Raw genomic sequence first — 17548 nt, forward strand, 5'->3', positions numbered from 1 at the left:
GTAAAGCTTTGATACTTCCAAAACTAACTACTGTATTAGCATTATAGTAATCTGCTAACTTTTCCATTACTAACAATAAGTTTTTTTTCTTTGCAGGTGAAAATCAAGAACCTTTGCAAAAGTGGCAGATACTTGCTTTTATAGCAGTGCTGCTAATATTAGTGTACGTGGAAATTGCCATACTCATCTGGGAAGCAGTATCAAAATCAGGCAGTCACACATGCCTCATCAAAGAAATGTTACGACAAGAAAAACACCATATGCATTGGTGATATCTGTAAATTCCTATTTCTGCATATTGCATTGTAAATAATATCTGTGAAATAAATGTGTAAACTTAAAAGAACAAACAGTGTCGTTGATGTGTTACGTATGTTTAAGTAAGATCACTTTTGAAATCACCGTGAATTCACACACGATTTGTTTATTTATTTATTTATTGAACTTGAAGATCTTAATTTTAGACAAAATCAAATTATTCGGATGAATTATGAATAAAATATGAATTAGAATTAGAATATGAATATAGAAGAAAATACGGATGAGCTATGGAAAAAAAAGTGTGTGTTTGAGAGACACCAGCATATAATTAAATTATTCAGAAAAACCTAAACACTGCTGCCACACGATTCTACTCTAAGAATTCCCAACCTTTAACGGGAAAAAAATACCTCAAAATGTATTGGAAAATTAATACACCTATCTATAGACAGCCAAAGACAAAACATGACGACAATGATGGATGTGTGTCACCCTGGGAAAATTCCAAGATATCTTCTCTCAAAACATCGCCCACAATTCCATAGGCAAACCAAAACACGATGTGATATCACAGAGAGACATATGTTCCCCAGAAATTTCCAAACACAAAACGTCACGATTCCTTATCTCTAAACATCACCCACGTTTGATTTTAGCGAACCAAACACACCACGTGATGTGCCGACAGATGAGGGCCCCAGCGAAATTCCAAACATTTCCAAACTTTATCTTATTACTATCCATCACCTATAATGCCATAGGTAAACCATTTACTTATCTACAAATCATAACAACACACATCCAGGACACTGACGTCGCTTCCCCTTTCACCCTACCCCTATTTGGTTCATAGTGTCCCACCAATCACGACACGAATGCTTATTCACTAATATATCTCCCTTTTCCATTCAAAACAATAACGTAATTTATTTACAACTAACAAATGACATCACTTATCTTCATCTGAAAACAACAAACATTCACGTCACGATTCCTTATCTTATTTTGATCTTGATCTTGTCAGAAGTGTCCTACCAATCACGACACGATTCCTTATCCACTAATATATCTTCCTTTCCATTCAAAACAATAACGTCTCTTATTTACAACTAACAAATGACGTCATTTATCTACATGTGATAACAACACACACCCACGACACGACACGATTCCTTATCTTATCTTGATCATGATCTGGTCGCTAGTGCCCCATCAATCACAACATGAATCCATATCTCTACCATCACTCATAATTCCATACGCAAACCAAAACACAAGAACTGACGTCACTGGCTCATATGCCCACAGGAAAATTCCAAACATTCCAAACTCATGACGTCACACACAATGACGTCATCATCTCAACACGTCACGATTCCTTATCTTATCTTGATCTTGCTCTTGTCACTAGTGCCTACCCTTCTACTGTCGGTCTTCCGTGTATCAAGGCTTGTTTCTCTGAAACACGGAGTTTTCTACCACATAATAGGCTGACCAACAGAAAACACATGCAATTAACAAAAAAAAAAAATTAATAATAATATTTATGGAGTGAATTGTGTGCTGTAGTGTAGTATGACAAATCATCAGTTCAAGAACTCCAATGAGGTGCAGTGTAATAACCAGTAGTGCACTTAGGATTTAATATGGGGGTGGAGTGGTGATTTGAGATTAGACGATTTGAGAATACACACTACGCATCGCATACGACCTATGACTGAGCATCAGCAATGATCGTTAATTCATACGCAGTATAGAAATAGAAGACACGACACAACATAAATAAATAAAATTAATTTTAATTAGGAAAAGATTTTTGGAAAATTTTCTGGTGTTTTTTCCCCTTTTTCTTTGGGAGGGGGTCAGGGCCCCTTGGCTCCCCCCCTCTGGGTGCGCCACTGGTAATAACAGTACTATAAACCACGAGATGCATATCGTCTATCCAGCTGAACCATTACTGCGATGAGATGTTAAAAATGTTCGACAACAGAACAACAAAAATAAAATAAAATAAAGATATTATTTATTTTGATTACCAGCTACTCTTGGTGACTAAGTCAAATAAAAATCTCCGCTTTGTCATAAGTGCTGTCGGCAGTAATAGTGCAATTTGTGAAAATATTTCCGAGCTGATAGCTGTGAGGATTATGAAATAAGTGATACGTAAACACTTCGTTAGAGGCCAAAGTCCGGTATAGTAAATTTCTATTAATTTTTATTTCTATTAATTTACTTTCTTTCATTTTTCAGCATAACAACCGCTATCCTTCATGTATATCCTAAATAGTTTATGAAGAGGAAGTCACAAATTTAATAGTTAAAAAAAATTTTTTTGTAATTTTTTTTTTAAATTTTGTAAAAAAGTGATAATTTTTGCAGCTACAGCTGCAAAAATTATCACTTTTCACTTCGTTCATGTTCTGTTGTTCTTCCAGTGTTGAAAACCGCTGTTTTTGGGTACAAATGCATAAATATTGATTTCTATACTTTAGGTCAACGCACTGCTCGTGTGAAAACGATGCCTCTGGTACTTCCGCATATCGTTATTCTATATATGATCAACTAAACATGTCTATTTTGAAGGAAATGTGTACAGGGATTGTTACCTGAAACGAAAGCAGATTATTTTTTAGCCAATCAATAACTGCGATCTACACGTTTTCTACTTTACTGTGTTTCCTGGAAAAGTTCTTCACGAGGATCAAGCCTACAACAGTTTTCACAGTTGTCGCCAGGTTTGGGATGGATGGCTGCTGTCATTACAACAGGTAAGCAATAACGGTGTGTTTTACTATCCCTTCAATATAACATTGCGAATAGATTTAAATTCTCACAATATTGAAACGAATGTTTACCTCATGATCGTTACCGAGTTTTGAAAATAAATATACTTTCATACTCTAAGTATTAGACTAAGAGTTTTTCAAGTTACGTAATATAAAATGCTTGCGCTAAATAAAACTTTATTTTCCTTTCTTCGTGTAAATTCAGAGATTATTTTGGAATTTCGAGAGGAAACATTAACCGCCACGCTTTGTCAATAATAATAATAATAATAATAATAATTAATAAATAAATAAAATAACATAAAATAAATAATTAATTAAAAGTAAATAAAATTCAGGAAACTTTTCGCAGGTGATTTGTTGTTGTTTTATTTTTTATTTTTTTTTATTTTTTTTTTTGTCATCGTCGCTGTTTAACGACAAAAAAAACAAAAAGGTTCGCATGAACATTTGTCCTATCTAATATAGTTTTCCTTGTAGAACATATTTTTTGATGTTCAAAAATTTACTGCCTGCGTTTGCAAATTCTCATTCTAATGACATTAGCTGTTAAACGGACAAATTATTATTATGTGACACCTACAGGGAGACCAAAGACTCATCGAGGGAGGTGTGCCAACAGCATCGAACGATTGTCTCCTTCCAACTACTAACCGCGCTCAATCTTGCATACCGTTTTGCGGAAGCCAATTCGGAAAAACTTCTTTAGACGTTTGAAATGATATAAACAGCATTTGGAAATGTGGTGAAAATACAGACTCTCGAGTGATTTTTTTTTTTAAGATTTATTTTTATTTTCTATCCTATTAAAAACAGGATATAAAATCGGAAGTTCCAGTAGGGAAGGCCCTCTACGTCCATACGAGACCGCTTTTAGAAAATCCTGATGAAGGCTCTTTTCAAAAAGGTGTCTGATACTTAATATGTTACAACAAAAATGCCACAAAGCGTGGATACAACGGTAGGCTTTAGGAACATTTTCTTGTTAATCGTTCACACATGCTTTCCTAACTTATTCTTAACACTTCCTAACTTGTTAGGAAATGTATGCACCGAGAAAATTCTCTTTAAAAACGCTACCAGAATAATAAAATATTTAACGTTTACAGAGATATTATCAACGTGTATGTTTTTGTTTTTTTTCTGTAGACATTATATTTAAGAATTCCCATTGTTTTCATTTTTGTTTTATAGATCGTGTGATGGATAATGATGTGTACTTCAGTGCTCCAAGACACAGACAAAGGAGGCAAAGACATCAAATAGTAGACCGATTATTGGAAGATGATGTTTCTTCTTTTTGCGAGGTATTAAAGGGATGTGCATTAAAAGCATCTCATTCTTATTTAATTCACCTATGGTTAGTAGTTATTTTTTTTATTATATGCTTAAAAAATTCTAGGGTATCAAAATATAGTCAAAGTTAATTAAACTTCTCATTCATCGATCCTAATACAATATATATATATATATATATATATATATATATATATATATATATATATATATATAGTAGCCAATCAGAGGTAGCTGGCCCAAGTATAACACTGCTGACATTGAATAAATATTAACATTGTAACGTGTTGCATGTCGGACCAAGGAGATCGAATGCAGTGTGCTATATGAAATGCACTGCAAGAGATGGAGGAAGCAATTAATTTGAGGATGATTGTTGATAGGTGATTGAAGTTCAAGTGACACATAGTGAAGACGACACAGAGAATTACGGGAAAAATGCAAAGGATATTAGTAAGTCGCGACAAAAAAAGGTGGTTGTTTGTCATGTAAGATAATGATTCCACTCCATTTGGACTACTGTTCACAGATTTGGTCTCCTGGCTTTAAAGATGATGACAAATCATTAGAAAGGGCTCAAAGGGGATTAACTAAGATGATTTCAGAACTACTGAGGAATGCTGACTGTACGAGCAGATTAAGTAACTGTGGGTTTCAGGGTCTTTCAGATACGCGGAGGAGGAGTTAAATGATACAGACATATAAGCTGGTGAGGGAAGGGGGTTTATAGGATAGATACAGAATGTATTTTTCAGTTCATGGTAGGAAGACAAAGAATAAGAAGTTCGGTGAACAGGGGAATTCTTCTTCTTCTTCTTCTTCTTCTTCTTCTTCTTCTTCTTCTTCTTCTTCTTATTATTATTATTATTATTATGTGACACCTGCAGGAAGTCCAAAAACTCATCGAGGGAGAGTGTGCCAACAGCATAGAACGATTGATCCCCTTCCAACTACTAACCGTGCTTGCTTAACTTTTTGCGTGAACCATTAGTAGCAGAGGCTCTACCAATCGACCAACCTTTTGGCTATGATATATAAATAAAATTATGTTACCTGTAAAGTGCACCTCCCACGATTAGATGTCGATAGAGTATGTAAATTTGTTGCTGACAAAGGCTAATTTGTAACAAAGGCATGTAAGCTGCGACTATTGTTGTGAAATTCATATGATATCCAGCTCGCATCTCTAAACGTATTTTCTAGGGTATGACGACAAGATGGACCTTCTCAAGGCTTGTCGCTTCGTAAGTCAGTATTTTAAGCATTTTTTTTTTCTCCTCCTTCTCTGAGAAATAATTTATTTGAAAAATCGCCTTAGAATATTATCTTTTACAGTTTTCGAATTGTTTCAATATAAATGGAAAAACTATTTAAAATTGTGACAACTAGATACAACTTGTGAAGAAATTTTTTTTTTATTTTATCCTGTGTTTATTATTTCAAACTGCGTTTCTGCAAGCTCGATTAAGCACGACGATCCACTTGTGAGTTTGTTTATCTTTTGTAGTTGATAATCAATATGATAGTATACTACGAGAAGATGGGGTTAAATCTCTCCCACATTCTAAATCAGCTGATGCCATCTGTATGAGTATATATTACGATACTTTTCCTTTTAAAGTTTTAAACTACATTTTTTCCTTATATTTGCTTCCATTTTCTTTGTCGCTCCTCAGTTGCTACTCGTTAGTCAATAAGTAAGCAAATGATCAAACAGCCAGAGATTTGCATGGAGTACGCAGTGGAAAACACCTAAATTACTTTTAAGAAATGCATCCAGAGTTTTTGACAGGATCCTAGAAGCGGAAAATCATGGGCACTTGCCAATTACACATTGTTTTGTATATGAATTCATTTGGCTATACCTAATGAACTGAAGCAACCTTGTTCCATAAATTGCTTAAAATTATTTATTTATTTATTTATTACAGCAACAGTCCAAGACTCAAGATACCAATCACTTCCTATTCGACATTCAGACTGATTTCTTAGAGTATCCCGCAAAGGAAAACGCAAATGGCTGTCGACACATATCCACTTTTAGGCGAGAACACGTACCTGTTGTGGTGAAATGTGAAGTAAGTAATTTTTTTATATATAAAAAAAATCACTTGTGTGTCATTTTACGATAACCATATTGCACAGTGTGTTGATGAGAGTATTGGGAATTCCCAGCAGAAGCGATGCGAAGAACCTGCAAATGGAGGCCATGAAAATTATGTAAATGGCACATTCTAGGAATATATACATAAGATAACAGAAAATAACAACATATTCAGTTTGAAGTAAAATATCTCTCGAAGTAAAGCTGTAAATCATAATCGCGAGTCAACATTCAGCGACGACTGACAGATTTTCACAGCGCATGAACCGAACCCTTGATAACTGGAAATACTATTTTTATTTTAAAGTGAAGCATTTTACTATTGTCTATTTTCATTAAATGGAAGAACTTGCATCTGACAGTAGCTCGGAAAAAATTAAGATCAGATATTTTCCTGACTAAAGCGTGGAATAAAAGTGTGAAGGTTTGGTTGTGTTTTTTGTTGTGTTATTCCTTATAAAAAAATGCCCTTGCTTCTAAGTTTAGTCTATTCATGCATAGGGAACATCTAAACCTCGCAGACAAAGTCTTCATGGTAAAATCTGGTGACAGTCGATGGAGATTTTCGAAGATCTGGTCTAGTCCTCACAAAGAGATGTGTGTCTAGCTCGAACCCACGACATCGTATGAAAATGACCTACTGTTATGTTTTTTAGGTGGAATTTTTCAAAATTGTGTAGTAGGTAAATAGAACTTTCCTATAAAATCACTTATAATAAAAAATGGTTCGTCTAAGCACTAATATGATTCTTCAAAGTATTAATGTCTAAGTGAATGGAGAGTACTTTTCTTCTTCAAATTTTCATCCACGAGAAAATTCATTATCATTCCTGAAACACTTTGTTCAACAACATGTAGAAAATAATACTTACTTTAATTTTTAAAAAATAATAAAAATAGAAATCTAAATTTTTTTGTTGGTATTCTCCAAATGAAGTAGGCAGCACTACGTCAGTCCCAATTATTTGAAAATCAGTTGCTGTTTGTCTATGTAGGCAATGCGTTATTCTATTCAACATAAAAATAAGAAAATAAAATAAAATAAACAACAACATAGTAGGACTTATGAGCGATTTTATGTTTCAAATTAATGTTGCCTTAGCTAAAAATAAAATTCCAGTAGTCGGTTTTATCGATTTAATAAAAACACCTGCCAGACTCACTCATGCGCAATTTCCATTAATAAAACACGGTTTTTCAATATGCAGATAACACACCAACTTGGTATTTATTCATACCCAACGGAAACGGAACTTTTGCGTGTGAGTACTGTCTACAAATATACAGTATTCTCATTAATTGGCCTGCCATATACGTGACAACTATAGCTTTAACTGAAATGATATGTCTAAGTTGAGAATATTCGCAAACCTACAGACCTACTCTCTGAAACTAAATATCTTTTGATTTGCCATAAATCCTTTCTTACAGAGAGACAGATTCAAGTGAACACATCGCACATATGAACACACGAAGATACTTTGGAAACTCCCTTGATGCTTAAAAAGTACAGTAACGAGGGTATGAAGCGCCTGTGGCAAGATTCTAACTTGTCCCCCCCCAACCCAAAAATGATAAAAAGTTTGAAAAATTTAAATGTAACAAGTCGAAATTTACTAAATGCAATATGTTAAATACTTACTATTAACCCCATCAAAATGAGTTACAGTGTGTTGCAGAATTTGTGTGTCTAAAGCGACGTATTGCCGAAATTTAAAAATACAATATAAAATAGCGGACTTTTATATCTATTTATTTATTTATTTTGATTGTTTACATTTTTTAAGTTTTGCGCCCCAAACCTAGTTGCACCCGGAGGGTGCCTCTTTCGCCAAGCCCTCGTTAGCGGCACTGTGCTTACATACTGGAAAAGCGTCATAATCACAGGGCCGGCTCTAGGCTTAGGCACAGAAGGCACCGACTGGCTTAGGGACTCAAACAAAGTAAAAAAAAAAGTAATAATATTAAAGAGGACCAGAGAGTCGAAGCGTTGGTGGTGCGAGCAGTACCCCCCCCCCCAAATTCTCTATACGCACTTTTTTGGCAATAACTATAAACTGCTTTTAACAATAAAGAATTTTATGATGACTGTGTTTTCTTACAATGCGTTGATAAAACTGGCTTAGGGGCGCCACATACCCTTGAGTTGGCACTGAATAATCATTTATATACACTTTGAATAACGGAAAACAAATTACGCCAGTAACGCAGCAAAACGTTTGGTTAAACCTTGGTTTAAGGTAAAACTTTCACAACCAATTCATTTGTTGCATACAAAACAGTATTCATTAAGCGTCCTCTTCTAGCTACAAGAAACTTCCGTTCGGATTTCCTGCGTTGAGTGTCTGAATTTCGTAGAACTTACCTTCAGCGATATGCGAAAGCAACCTACAATATGCATTAGCTGCATGTCCATTCTGTGCCGGCTACCAACAAATTAAGTTGACATTGCTGCATCACAACATTCCCAAGATCATCTGCTAGAAACAAATAATAATAATAAATACTAATCAGATTTTCAATGTAATCATCATTTACGTTTCTTCTTCTAAGCCACACTGTTTTTTGTATAAATCCAGTATCTGTCTTCTTTAACGGCTTAATGAGATATTTAGGTCAAATGCTGCCATCACAAGATTGCAAGCTTTTCCATATGTCTCTGAGTAAAGAGTTATTACAGCTAATCTAGATCTTTCATTACTACACCCATCCATCTTGTTCGGCGTCTACCTGTATCTATTTTTCTGTTTTTTTCTTGTCAATTTTTTTTTGTAAGCATTCGTCTGATCAACTGGTCATCTGCCGATCTAAACTGCATACATGTGAAAATTTTTTTACAAGTAATTTTATAAACTTGGTTTTTTCCCTCCTTCTCCCAAGTAAACAAAACATTTAAGTTTGCGCCTGAACGTAGTTCAAGTCTAAAAGGTAGTGCAACACCAGGACAACTCGTTGGAAAGGTGGGTAAAGCTCTGATCACTATTCTTAGTATTTCCCATAATGTCAAACACATCTCACTAGAAGATATATACTGTTATACATTATGGGCGGGGTGTCACTACCCAGACCGGTTTCAACCTTTTTTTGAAAAAAGGTTGAAAACCAAGTTTATAAAATTACTTAGTATCCTTAATATATATAGCTCAAAAACATTTAGATCCGAAGCTCAAAACATGGAAATCCATGTTTTGAGCTTCGGATCTGAATGTTTTTGTGCATATTCGTGTTCCAGTAGCTGCCCAGAACTCTTCAATCAACGTGACGGCAGACGAATGACGAATTTTACACATTATCCTTCGTAGCACCCTACGGTATTCGGTGAGCGTGTTGGGTGATCCACTGCGGGTAGCACCTACAGTTGACACTTTGCGCTTCCATATCAATAGGGTGTCACTGATTGTTGAACTGGGATGGCCAGCTTTGTCAACAATTTTCCGAAGAGATAGGTCTGCAATATAGCATCCTATCACAACCCCTTTTTCAAACTCCGTCAGTTCCCTTTTTACAGCTTTTTTTTATCCGGACAGAGTTGAACTGACTTGGGAGCATCATGTTCCTCTAATTTATACTGGCTACAAAATGTGACTCGTTACATGGCACGATGCACCCATGCACGGAGGGTGTCAGTTGACTTCTTTCCAATCAGTGTATATGTAGATATCATCATATGGCCTTATGGCCTTTCAGCAGGTGTGTTCAAGATACTCTGATATTTCAATACAATTAAAACTACATTGATAGTTTCCTATTAACATTTTTTGAAATCAGCATTTTATGAAATGAGCAACTAGTAATTTTGTCATATTTCACCTGCCTTAATCGGTTTATGCCTTGTTCTTCTTATGGATCTTTAATTTTGCCATTTCGGTTTCAGTTGTTCCACTTCTGATTAGCTCTGCTTAAATATTCTTGAATATTTACAATGTCAAGGTTTTCCAAATATTTCCATTTTTAATGGTTCCGCTAAAACCTTCTATTGACTCTTCTGGATTTTTTTTTTTTTTTTTTTTTGAAACTCGGGTTTTTCATTCAGCAAAACAGGCAGTTCAGTTAACCCGCCTCTCATACGGAGATGGCAGACTTTTTCCTTCCGGAAATTCGTTTTTTTTTTTTTTTTTTTTTTTAAATCCCGCAAAAAAACAGTCCGACCTGCCAGAAGGCCATACCTAATTTATAGCAATAGCACACTATGCAGATAGGATTAACCGCCTTCTCATAACAGTATCGGGTTACTAAGAAGTCTAGTGACTTGGCCGTGTTAGGCCATTGAGATTAACACGAGAGGTAAGATGGGAAGGAGGAAGACCCCCAGTATTGATGCCAGTAATTTAATAGTGTCTGTTCGCATCTCCGAAGTTGATGAGAGGAGGAGGCAGAATGCATTTTTGTTTCACTTGGTCTTCCAAATTTTTTTTTTTTTAAAGTAAGCTGTTTTTTCTGAAATTTGCTGAAAAAACAAAGAACTGTCGTTTATTATGACAGGAAAGGCTATCACTGGGATCATAATTTATAAAATTATTATACTGAGTTACCATATTATACGAGAAGCGATTAAAGAAAAGTATTGATGAGAATTTACGTGAAAAGTATAATCAAGTGCTAGTTATGTGCTGGAAGGAAGCGGATGAGCTTATCTCCAGGAAGATAAAGCTTCCTATAGTTGAATATCAGTGGTTCGACCAACCTGTCCAAAAAGTGTTACAGGAACAGGGCACCTCTACACAGCGACTACATCCGTTCCTGAAAATAGATTATCCAGTTTAGAAGAATGCAGCATGACTTACCTACCCTTCACACGGGATCCACTGAGATAAAATCTAATGAATTATAAAAATAATTTCAAGGGAATTCCTTCGTTTTGTGAGACTTTAAAAATTTCGCCCAGGTCCATACAAGTTAACCAAAAGTAATTCTTTTTTCGGCTAACCGAATAAAATAATTTTAAGCCATCAATTCCATTCTTATAATATAATGCACGAAGCGAAACACTGTCTTAAAGAGGACTTTGAGACTTTCTTCAAGAAATGAAAAGATCTCTGGAAGCAATGTATATACATCGAAGAGAATCCTTTAAAGGTTATAGCAAACACTGCAAGGAATATTTCCCTGTTTCATGTTATTATTATTATTATTATTATTATTATTATTATTATTATTATTATTATTATTATTATTATTATTATTATTATTACGGGCAACTCCAGGGAGTCATTAGACTCATCGAGGGAGGCCCCAAATCATATTCATCACAGCTATTCTACATTCATACAGTATCTATCATACCTCGCCTTAAACTCATTCACTGTCACAACATCCACCACAGACTCTGGCAGCCCATTCCACTCATTCACCACTCTAAAAGTAAAGAACCCAGCTCTAACACCTTTACTGACCACACTTTTGCCCAGTTTCCATGGATGTTCCCTAGTCCTCCCACAACTAGCCCTGTTCTCAAAAATATCTTCTGAATTAATTTTATAGAAACCCTTCAGTAATTTGAATGTCTCAATCATATCTCCCTTCCTCCGCCTATCCACCAATTTTTGCAACCCACAAATCCTCAACTTGTTTTCATAAGGTTCATTCCATAGACCTGCTATCATCTTGGGCACTCGCCTCTGTATCCTCTCAACCTCCTCCCCATCAAGAAGAAACCTAGGTAACCAAATCTGGGCACAGTAGTCGAGATGGGGTCTTATCAAGGCTCGATACAGAGGAACAATAACCTGTTCTTGTTTCTGCTTCTCAACGTATTCTTCAGCAACCAAGTGATTTGATGAGCTGATTTGGCCACTTTTGCAATGTGCCCCCTAAACTTCAACTCCTTATCCACCAATTTTTATTTCATCAATAAAACTGGAGTACAGTTCCACCAATGTAGTAAACTGCTGCCAATCTTTTCACCCCAAAATGTATAACCTTACATTTTGCCACATTAAATTGACATCCATTCTCCTTAGCCCAGACCTCCAATCTATCCAAATCATCTTGCAAAATTTTGACATCATCTGCATTCGCTATTGCCCTACCCAACTTTGCATCATCCGCAAACAAATGAACTGTTCCTCTCAGATTCTTTCCTATATCATTAATGAACAAATTAAACAGCAGTGGTCCAAGAACAGATCCTTGTGGCACACCACTAGTCACAGGCCGTCTTGTGGACTCTACTCCTAAATAAACCACTCTCTGGTATCTCTCCATCAACCACCCACCTATCCATCTCACCAACCCTATATCCATTCCTATATGTTGTAGTTTACGGATTAGAATTCCATGTGGTATCCTGTCAAAGGCCTTAACAAGGTCCAGTAGAATCACTGTAAACCCATTACCCTTATCCAGTTCAGCCGTCACTGTGTTATAATACGTAAGCAAGTTACTGAGGTATGACCTACCCTTCACAAAACCATGTTGTCCCCCATACAGTATCCCATTTTCATCTATCCAATCTTGACTATTTTCTCTAAGACCTTGATAATGATTCCTGTTATGCTGATTGGCTGGTAATTTTCAACAGCAGCCTTGGAACCACCTTTATGAAGCGGAACTATTTCCCCTCTTTCCACCCCTTGGGACTGACCCAGACCCCAGGCTCAAATTAAACAAAATGGTCAAGGGCACTGACAATTCTTTAGCCGCTTCACGTACTATTGTCATTATTGTACTATGTGTTATTGTCACAATATTTCAATCAATTCTTTTGCATATGTTTGGATATTTATATTCCTCCAATTCGCATTGGAACAACAGTGCTTTTCCTATTTAAATAAAGTCACTATTAAAACCAAAATCTGCAGGAAAGATCAAGCTGCGATTGTGGTAATTATTGTTTTTGATATGAATATGTAGAAAGCATTTATTTTGATGAACTACGAATGTCTGATGATCCTGATTTTTTTCGAACATATTCAGTTGCATTCACTGAATGACTAGTTCAGCGTTTTCTGAATAAAAAAATAATAAATTTAGATATTAAAATAGAGGTTTATTATAAATTATAAATATGCTATTATTACATGTTTAATTTCATAAGATATGTTATCATTCATGTAAGTGCCGTGTGCGATCTGGAGGTTGACTGCAATGATTTTCCGATAAATTAAAACTTAAATTAAAAGATAGAAATAATTTACATCTCTGAAGATCTGGATGGTATTTTTGCCTGTCCAGTATTCTATGTCCTTCGTATTGTGATGTCTTGTTCGGATGCTTTCTCTTCTTTCCTATAGCTTTCTTACGATGATCATATTAGCTAGCCGTTCTCTAAGAGCTTGCCATAAGAATTTCATTTATTTCTTCCTGATCTCTTTAAGTAATATTTTTTTTCTTGGTTTGTTCTTCTAAATACGTGTTTGTCTCTATCTCCATTTCTATCTAGCTAACCGCATCATTCTTCCCAGAGCCATCAGTCTTTTTCCCATTTTTTTATGGTGTCTGAGGTGAAAATGAATTGAATATACACAGCAAGTCATTGAATTTTTTGTTGGTAACTATTTATTTCACTTAAACACTATTTGGCTATTTGTTTTCTTCGATTTATTTATTTCTTCTTCACATTTTCCATCTTCAATGATTAGACTTCCCACATACGAGTATACAAATCGACCTACTTGTTCCATGTGGTATCATTTTAAGCTTATATTCAGTTTCATTTTAATCCATCGCTTTATTGTGACTATTATTACAAATAGAGCTGTAAAGTTTAGTCTTAATTTAAAGCTTTGCTAGTTTATGAACTGTCCTCTGCAGGTCTTCTTAAAGCTCGGAGATTAGTACTATTATGTTAATTATGCTATCATTTTATAATATTAATCTGTCATGTATTGGTGTATATTATTATTATTATTATTATTATTATGATAAAATTGAAACTAAAATTTAATAATTGCTAAATTAAAACTTAAATTAAATAAAAATTAAACCGTATCGTGTATAGTTTAAATTTCAGTAATAAAAATATACTATTGAATTATTAAATAAAATATTTATTTAATAATTCTCTGACTAAATTGAATAGCTGTTGTAATAGATATGGTATGAATGTCAGCAATAAAAAGACAAAGACAATGAAAATAGGCAGAATCATTGAAAATGTCAACTGTGTTGTGAATGGAGAACCTGTGGAACAAGTAAAACATTTCAGCTATTTAGGCACGATTTTTACTGAAGATGGTAAATTAAATATAGAAATAGACAACAGAATCAGCAAAGCTGGTATGGTTGGAAGTCAATTGAATAAATTCATATGGAATAAGAGAGAAATTAGTCGGAACACTGTCTTGTATACAGCTAATTTAGTGTTTAGTTTAGATATGAGAGTCCTGAGAAAGATTATAGGCGTGAACAGATGGCATCAATGGCAGTATCATATTAAAAACGAGAATATTAGGGAAGAACTTGACATTGTCAGCATCCAGGAATGCGTTAGTAGAGCTAACCTCAGGTGGTATGGTCACTTAAACAGAATGGGCGAGGAAAGATTAGCAAAACAAGTGTTCTCTGCCAGGTTGGCAGCAAAACGACCCAGAGGAAGACCAAGATATAGGTGGATTGATACGGTACAAAGTGCTTTAGATGATAGAAATATAAGATATGATAATGTTGGAGTCTTGACAAGTAACAGACTGATTTGGAGGAAAATTGTAGATAGGAAATTAATAATGATGTAATTTTTTTCATGTAGTACTATCATATCCTGTACACCCCTTGAGGGTACGTGGCAGGAATTTGATGATGATGATGATGATGATGATGAATATTTAATTTTTAGATCGAAAATATTGAAATAATCACTCCCTTTTTTTTTTTCTTTTTCGGTAATGTTTGGAAGGTGTCTAAAATGCGGAAAATACATAATACCTTATTTAATGATTATTTTTATTGGCATGATTCCATTTTTAAAGAGATTTCTTTTCCCTGTTAGTGCAGCGAATTGGATTCGTACGCAATGATTGATACTATGTCACCTATATCAACAATATCATTTGAACTTCTCAACAAACTCAGGTAAGAATATATATATATTTCTAGGACAGTTTCCCCTGGACAAACTCCCCGGACAATAACCCCTGTTTAAAAAAAAAAAAAAAAAAAAAAAAACGTGTAAATCCCCCCCCCCCCAGACATTAACCCCGTGGGAAAAAAACCATACAATGAACCCTCCCATTTGAAATATCGGTAGATAAAACTAAATATGACAAAAAAAAAAAAAAAAAAAAAAGAAAGAAAGAAAAAAAAAGTTTTAAAGTTGCAATAACAAAAAATAAATTGAATGCAGAATAACAATTTAATCTTCTTCAGGTGTTATCTTTGAACACACAATCAAAGGGACTGATGACACTTCTAGGATCAAGTAATTTTGTTAATAATATTTACCCATTGTTTCTTTAACCCGAATTAAAACAAGACTAATTTTTCCTGGAATTTTAACTGTTATAACCATCATGAAGGATTTACGTTAAGATCATAGGATTAGGAATCTCCGCCAACAAATAATTTTCAATCTGTTTGGTCTTATTACTGTAAACTTGTAAACATTATGGTTAAATATTTGTATATAAATAAGTAACTTCCATTTGTGAATTATTGTGGTCGTGATAATAACACCGAGCGTGTCAAAACTGTTGTCGAAGTGAAATTGAAAACAAAATATTTTATTTCAATCTATTATAATATTAAAAAAACATTTTTGACTGTCCATGATGGAATTTGTCAAGTCGAATAAAGGGAAGGAGAAAGTGATTTTTTGAAAGTTATGTATGAAAAACAACAACAAAAAGAAATTGCCAAATGGTGTTGTATCATTTGAGTGTGAAAGAAGGCGTAACAAGAGCGAATGTGAAGCTAAAATTAAACTCCGTAGAGAAGAGCTTGTGGGACCGTTAAACGATCATTCTCATGGTCCAGATCCAGCACAACAAGAAGTTCTCCAAGTAGTTCAACAAATTAAAAGACTGGCAGAAGACGCTGAAGAAGCACCGCAGCAAATTATCAGCCAATCTCTTTCAACGATAAGTGAAGATGGGAGGGGTTTCTTAGGAGCGTTTAATATTTTGTTTATCTTATGTGGATTATAGCCATAGGCCAAGAAGGTGTGGCGTAAGTGAGCCAGTTCAGCAGCAAGAGCATTGTCATTGGAACAGATTGCTCTCGCTCTGTGGGTTAGCGTTTTTAAAATGCCATATTGTTGAGAAGGATGATGGTGCGATTGTTTGTGTAAGTATCTCCCTGTATGGCTATAATCCACATAAGATAAACAAAATACTAAACGCTCCTAAGAAACCAAACCCCCTCCCACCATCCACCACAGAGAACTACAACAAAACAGTCACCATCCCATACATTAAAGGCATATCCGATAAGATTTCAAGAATTCTTAATAAACAACGCACTACATTCGGACCATGTAGCAAATTAGCAACCCTTATCCGCTCACCCAAGGACAGCATTCCCCCTTTATCACATCCAGGAGTCTACCAACTACCCTGCTCATGTAATCAAGCCTACTACGGTCAAACAGGAAGAACTGTGAACATCCGCATCAGCGAACACAAAAGATACGTCCGGAATTATCACTATGGCAAGTCGGGCCTAGCAGACCATGCTCTCATACCCCTGCACATAGGATCAACTGGAAAAACACAAAAGTACTACACAGAAGCTCTTACAAGTCAGAGAGATTGTTCTTAGAGCCGACAGAAGCCCTGAAACACACTCCAAATCTCAAGAAATATGGCTGTATTAACTTGCCTAAGATCTGGGAGACAGTCATCTTAAGAAAAAACTAGGTTTTTTTTTCAGATAGAGGGCGCCAAAAATCAGGACTCTAGTCTTTGTGTTGCTGCTATAATTTTGTTTAACTAGTCCGTTGATTACACCATGTTGTTGTAGTCTCGCGTATTGTGACAAACTGTGTTTTTGTGCTTTGAAGATGCTGGTTATAACACCAGCGAAACATCAGCAATAAGTTAATAAATTAATTATTTACTTAGTTTCTGTGTTCTAATATATACTGTTAAAAAATAAACAACATCTCACTGGTTTCTGGATGGGACTTTCAAAACTGCTCCTGCGCTTTTTTTTCCCAAATGTACCATTC

General features: G+C 35.0%; 1 protein-coding gene across 1 annotated transcript in view; it reads left to right on the forward strand.

Moving 5' to 3' along the window:
* The first annotated feature begins 2913 nt into the window (after nt 1–2913).
* Nucleotides 2914–17548, forward strand: part of LOC150092524 (nuclear receptor-interacting protein 3-like) — a 33879-nt gene continuing 19244 nt past the window's right edge. The window contains exons 1-4 of the mRNA XM_090414729.1: nt 2914–3029; nt 4242–4354; nt 6275–6421; nt 15374–15456. Coding sequence (XP_090270855.1) covers nt 3008–3029; nt 4242–4354; nt 6275–6421; nt 15374–15456 — 365 coding nt within the window. The 5' untranslated portion in view covers nt 2914–3007. The remainder of the gene's footprint in view (nt 3030–4241; nt 4355–6274; nt 6422–15373; nt 15457–17548) is intronic.

Source organism: Typopeltis vanoorti, chromosome 25, assembly GCF_054136105.1.
Source record: "Typopeltis vanoorti isolate ZY-2024b chromosome 25, IOZ_Tvanoo_1.0, whole genome shotgun sequence".
NCBI lineage: Eukaryota > Metazoa > Arthropoda > Arachnida > Uropygi > Thelyphonidae > Typopeltis > Typopeltis vanoorti.